The 6,617-nt window shown below is 36.6% G+C and overlaps 1 protein-coding gene across 1 annotated transcript; it reads left to right on the top strand.

The window, feature by feature from the left end:
- The first annotated feature begins 254 nt into the window (after nucleotides 1-254).
- On the top strand, nucleotides 255-1,129 carry LOC142240647 (uncharacterized). Its single transcript, XM_075312354.1, has 3 exons — nucleotides 255-415; nucleotides 484-705; nucleotides 771-1,129. Exons 1-3 carry the CDS (start codon nucleotides 374-376, stop codon nucleotides 1,050-1,052), a joined length of 546 nt encoding a protein of 181 aa, XP_075168469.1. The 5' UTR covers nucleotides 255-373; the 3' UTR covers nucleotides 1,053-1,129.
- Nucleotides 1,130-6,617: the final 5,488 nt, after the last annotated feature.

Raw genomic sequence — 6,617 nt, 5'->3', positions numbered from 1 at the left:
CTATCGGACCACTCTCATAAATGCCGTGGTTTCATATATAAAATCTCACTATACTAACAGCCCTCCATTAAGACCGACTGTCATCATATTTTGAAGAATTGTTTTGGACAAAACACAATGACTTGAACTCTATTCCCTAAGAGCGTTCAACTGATAACCAATCGTACCACAAACAAAAACCATAAGCTGAACTTTTCGTCTATGTACATAGACAGCGATTAGGCAACTTGTACACTGCGTTGCTGCAGCATGAGGCGATAAGGAGCCAGTGAGGTCAGCATAAGTCACACTATAAATGATCTCAGCCAGCTGCCTATCGAATCACTAGTGTTTGAAACTTTGCGGACAATAGAACAACCAAAAAACGAAAATCATGTCAAAATTATTCTTGGTCGTAGGATTTGCTATCCTGGCTGTAAGTATTTCACCTAGAGTATGACTTAGGAGAGTGCTAACAAAAATGTCTTCCCTAATATCAACTAGCTTGCCTCCTCAGCTCGTATTGTTCGTGATGCTCCTGCTACTCCTGAATTTGATATCAATGCTGTTTTCGCTGCCGTCCAAACTGGACTCAAGAACTTGGGTGATTCCGTTCTAAAGGCTGCTGGTGCCACTGATGCTAAAGATCTTGAAGCCAAAGCTGCTGAAAAATTTGCTGCCGCTGAAGAGCGTGTCAAGGTTTGGATTGAAGGTGCCCGCAAGGATGTAAGTTATCTACGGAAATTGCCCTGTAGCTGGTAACACAAGTTTTCTTCGCTATTCCATTTTAGACTGAACATTTGAAGGATACCCCTATGGTCAAGGATTTGCGTGAGGCTTTGGATAAGCTTGGCAATGACTTCAAATCTGCCCATCCCGGTTTGACCCAAGAAGTTTCCGAACAAGTCAACAAGGTTAACGAAAGTGTTGATGATGTCGTCAAAAAGATCAAGGCTTTGGAAGAATCCGAACAAGGCAAGCAATTCAAAGAAACCGCCAACAAATTGGTCCAAGATGCTAAGGAACAACTCCATGTCTTGGCCAAGGAATTCGAACAAAAACCACATGCTTAAGTCTTTATAGTATTCTAAATTAAAATGAAAATAAATGCCTGAGTTAGTTCAATTGCTGACTTTGGTTAACAACAAAATCATCAAAAGTGTTCACAATTATTCCAGTGGAAATTGATGTTGGAATGGTCCTTTGAGCTTTTGTAAGACTTTTCACAATAAGTGGAGAGTGATGTCGAAATATTGGAGAGTGATGTTGAAATAGTCCGAAATAGTCCGCTTTATTTACCTTCTTGAACATGGCCGGGGATCAAATCATCTCCGTCCATCAGTCTTGCTGATTGCTCTCGACTCGATACATCAGGATGTATTCGTAAGGATTAAAGGTCCGTTGAATTCACTGGGTAGTCGAAAAAGTTCATCGTATGTGAGGCATGTGACCGCATATCGGATATCCATCCTTCATTAGAGTGAGGGATAGATTTTCAGGTACCCGCGGGACCAAAGCCAGCATAACACCGATTCCCTTCTCTCGTCTTCACTAAGTACACGAGTTCATCCAGTGTGAAGCAAGTGACCGCATTATACTCCGACAGTCAACCTACAATAAAATCCTTGGACTCTGTGTTCTTCAACTCGAAATCGGCCATCGACTGCCGCAAATCTCTCAATGAGGTGGCTGAGCAGTACAATATTCACCTAATATGGGGGAACTGCGAAGCGGATGAGTTGGCAAGGCTAGGGACTACCTTACATATTCCAGGGGAACTAGAATCTGTTGGTATGCCTCTGGCCACCTGCAAGCTCATACTGCGTGAGAAGGCTGTTATGATGGCAAATGTTCGATGGGAGAATTGCAAGGGTTGTAACGACACCAAGCAAATATGGCCCCATTTCAACTTAAACCGCACACTAGATATGCTAGTGTTCTCGAGACGTCAGATATCACTCCTGATATCTGCTATAACGGGTCGCTGCCTGATAGGCGATTTTGCAACAACTATAGGCGCGAAGTATAATGACTATTGTATGAGCTGTCATGATGCGGAGGAAACAGAATCAATTAAACACCTCTTGTGTGAGTGTCCTGCATTTTGTGTAAAGCGCAAGCAACTTTTAGGAGCATATAGCTTCAGAAATCTGGCGGATCTGGAAAACGTTAACTTAAGCAGTCTGCTAATGTTTTTGGAACAATCTGGTTGGTTCTCCGAAGAAAAATAATCGAGAAGGTACAGCGGTTAAAACTAGAAGTGCCCATATGTAATAGGTACTTTTAGTTAATGTGGTATCACAATGGACTGAATAGTCTAAGTGAGTTAATCTTAATCGGGCTGCCACTTTAACCTAACCTAACCGACCGCATTGCTGAATTCCGGAGTGAAGGGTAGCTGTTCAGGTACCCAGAGATACAAGACCAGAATCAGCATTACACTGATTCCCTTCTTTCGTCTGCACTAATCGGAGGTGGCCTTTCACCAAGGTTAATGCTGTACCGATAGCTCGACTTTGCCTCAGAGTGAACCAGCATCAGTGCCATGGATCAGACGGCCAATTGCCAATAGTCCCCATATGGACCGATCGCCCGATTTGAATACTTAAGGGCTTAGAATCCAACATTAATCCTAGAAGTCTTCTAGATCTATAAGAGCTAAATCAAATTTTGTATCGAACGGTTCATCGACATAGAAACCTTATACCGTTTTGATTTGTGGCAAGCATTGCAGCAAGCATTAGACTGAAATTTTAAATCTAGGTGTGTTTTGTTTCACATGGATCCACAGTACTTCACGACTTCACGAGTGTACATTATTTAAAATGGTTCATTTATATATTAAACCAAACTCTATTTGGATGTCCAATATGCAAGTGACTATATATCGGACATCCATTCCTTGCCGGATTCAAACACAAGGGAAATTATTCACGAACCGAGTGATACGAGACCAAAGCTTGTGCAACACCAGTTATGTCTCTCTAGGTAACCTTCTCTCGTCTTCACTAATCGGATGTGGTTCATGCTATATCGATAGGTTCGTATTCGTTCCGCAATTACTTCAGTGTGAAGTACTCTCAGTGCCGTTTGTATCCCTTCATCACTTTTGTCGCCGATCAGATTACCAATTGAGCTTAGTTCCTTCCTAAATCCATTCGCAAGGTTCCTTCCTAATTATGACATGGTATTCTTCTATCTGGACTCCGGCCGCAATTTTCTGTTCCGTTGCGTAAGAGTCGATGAATATACTGACACATACCGGATACCAAGGAACAGTCGAAACAAATTACGAACCATAGGAGGATAATGCTTCATCGCATACCTTTGGATGCTATGACCGTTGTGTAATGCATTCCGATACCAGAAGTGTGGACCAACGATATGTGTTGGCGCCTAATGGACCCGCATATCGTGATCCTAGAAAGAACAAACACGAGACCAGAGAAGGTGAACAATTTTATGGATAGTCCAAAGGCAATGAATTCAATAGGAGCTATTATCAATATCAACATCATATGAGTGCCGGGATATACAGGAATTAAAGGAAACGTTAAGGCAAATGAACTAGCGGCACAAAAACTAATTAACTTATGCGATGCTTATGGAGAGCATCACGTGGTTAGCATGTCCGCCTTACAAATGGTTCTGGGTTTAAACCATTCGCGGAGGTAAAAAAAATTCTCAAATTTTTTAATAAGAAAAAAAATGCGTGATAAGTCAAATTTAAGGAGAAATTATCCAAAAATTGTACATAGATGAAAAACGGCAAAATCCTTTGTTCAAATTACATTGTCATTTATACACAAAAACAAGTAACATAGGTAAAGTAGAAAGTCAGGCGGGGCCGACTATATCATACCCTAAACCACCCTTAGGTTAGGTTAGGTATAGTGGCAGCCCGATATTTCAGGCTCACTTAGACTATTCAATCCATTGTGATACCACAGTGGTGAACCACCCTTACTGAATTAGTAATCATAAACATTTGTGGGGTAACATTGATATAGATTTGGTAGATAAACCGCGGTTGTATATTTAAGAAAACTAAGGGGTACATGTTTATGGGTGCTTTGTCTCAATCTGGCTATAGCTCATAGTCATCGTTGCCAGGGAAAATTTTTGGTTTACTCTACAAGGACAAAAAAGTTCCCTACTTCCCCATAAATTCCCAAACAATTTTCGCTACTTTTCGTTAAATTTAAACAAATTTTACAAAACAAAATGGTTGTAAGTACTTTATTATCTATTAAACATGAAAATGCAACGTAACATACATAAGCTAGAAAATAAATTTGCCACAGTTGGTAGAATTCTACCAAAAATAGTATTTGTTTTTTGTTAAATCTCTATAGAAATAAAATTTTGGAGAAAGTTTTTATAAACAAATTTTTGGAGAAATTTTTCTACACTGGAAGAAAAGTACATTATCAAATTAATGAAACAAAATCATCAAAAAATCTTTATCAAATTGATGTAGAAATTACATTGTTTTTATGAAGTCGGTATTCAATTTGATGTTTTCTGTTTTCAGTTGAAAAACACCGTCATCAACTCTATGAAGAAACTTACATAAATTTTTGGTCATAATTTTGATGAAAATCTTTCATTCATTTAATGAAATCAGTAATAATTTTTCATTTATTTCATTTATATTACATTATTTCCACATATTTTAATTATTATAAACTTTTTTAAGGGATGATTTAATTAAAATTTGGAAAAATAGAAAATAAAACTACAAAAATCTTCAAATGGGACATACTTGTTGCGTTGCAAAGTTTTTTGTGCTTTTATTGCTACAACACACACACAAAAGCAATGCCTTTGAGAAAATCCGTTATGTCTGCTGCATGTAAAATTTGTTGAAGAATAAATAAATTCATTTGTGAAGTGACATTTATTGTGACCACACGTTCATAAAATAGCTTTTAATACTTTTGCGAATTGGAGATACTTTAAGTGTTGTAAGTTTAAACGGAGTGCTATATAGTTCGAGACTTCTCACCCTGGAAATTAGGTGAAATACCCGTCATAGAAGACCTTTTCTGAATGAGAAACTGAATTCCTACCGCATCGACAGATCTGACGATGGGATATCGACGTACTGAATACGTCAAATATTTGACAAACACTATAACCATAGTGATATATTTAGGGCCTGGCCACAGTATAAGGAATTTCGAGTAACTAAATTTAAACGTTCAACTTAATTTAATATTCTTAATACATGTACATGTTGTTATTTCGTTTAGATTAACATGGACTTCGGAGTACTGCATAAATATTGCACACCAATATTAGACTGGGTAACCAAACTGATATAGTATATTGTTATAATTTAAGAACACTATGTTAAAAATGCTGGCATTAGACAGGGTTTTGATAAAATTGATGTGCCAAACGCAGGTTTGTTATAGAAAAAAAAAATAGTAAGTACAATTATGCATTATCATTAAATAACTAATATTTAAATCTGCCTTTATAGCCTCATCATTCATGATGCGTTTGACTTGGTGTCTATATGGCTACTTATTTCCAACATCAAAATACGTCCGAAATGACAAAAATGGAAAATACGTATGGAGAATACTCCCAAGAATCGTCAATATTTCTAGCATAAAGTATCCAAGAAGTAGACAACCACTTACATTAGAATATTAAACATTTTATTGTTGTTATTGGAGATATCAATTTAGAAAATAGTGACTACAATTATTATGTTTATCTAGACCAAGAGTACTTTTATAATATTAAATCAGCTAACACAATACACTTTTCGAAAATACTAATCATTTTAAGCGAATAATAATGGCTTATATTCCAATAGGGCAAATAAAAAGATTTCTCTTCTATGAGTATATTTATGTTAATATTATATGAAACGCTGAAAACGTCTTATATTTATGTAAATTTTTGATTAATATCATATGTATACTTGTTCGATTCACAAATCTAATTTAATAAATAATAAAATATTTGTAATTATATTGGATATTGTAAAATTTAGAACTAGTGTGTAAGGCGGAAACCAAAGTTCAGTTCGATGTCAGTGCTTCATTGGTTAAATGTAAAATATACATTAGTTTGATGCAATGTAGTCATTGAAGTAATGTAATTTTAATGAATAAATTACGTACTTTTGATGAATACTTTTTATTGGAATCCCAGCAAAAAAATTGGAAGTTGTTCCACAAACATTTCTTTTAAAGCCCATCCCAGAATCCCCCATCGAGTTTTTTCAACTTCCGATACAGTCCTTTTGGACAAGTCCACAAACATTTCTTCTAAAGCGCATTGTGGGATCCCCCAATAATTTTTTTCCACTTCCGATGAAGTCCTTTTGGACAAGTGCACAAACATTTCTTCTAAAGCGCATCTTGGGATCCCCCAATGATTTTTTTCTACTTCCGATGCAGTCCTTGTGGACAAGTATTAGAAAGAACGCAATCAGGCTCTTTTAAGTGCAAATTTTGTATAATTAAATTTTACATAAAAATAGAAAACTAAACTTAAAAAAAAATAGAAATTAAAGGAAAAGTAAAAAACTAATAAAAAAAATTAATTTCATCCCTGATGTGATTTGAACCTGTGCCGTTTGACTTTTTCGCTTCCATGGAAGTTCTTTTGAGAAGGTT

Source organism: Haematobia irritans, chromosome 5 (genome assembly GCF_050003625.1).
Source record: "Haematobia irritans isolate KBUSLIRL chromosome 5, ASM5000362v1, whole genome shotgun sequence".
Taxonomy (NCBI): domain Eukaryota; kingdom Metazoa; phylum Arthropoda; class Insecta; order Diptera; family Muscidae; genus Haematobia; species Haematobia irritans.
This window is presented reverse-complemented; position numbering and strand designations above follow the sequence as displayed.

What these genes read in the sequence shown, in the direction of transcription:
- LOC142240647 (XM_075312354.1), top strand. Translation starts at nt 374, where the DNA reads ATGTCAAAATTATTCTTGGTCGTAGGATTTGCTATCCTGGCT. An exon ending in TAGGATTTGCTATCCTGGCT is followed by an intron (nt 416 to 483) that starts GTAAGTATTTCA and finishes AATATCAACTAG; the next exon opens with CTTGCCTCCTCAGCTCGTAT. An exon ending in TTGAAGGTGCCCGCAAGGAT is followed by an intron (nt 706 to 770) that starts GTAAGTTATCTA and finishes ATTCCATTTTAG; the next exon opens with ACTGAACATTTGAAGGATAC.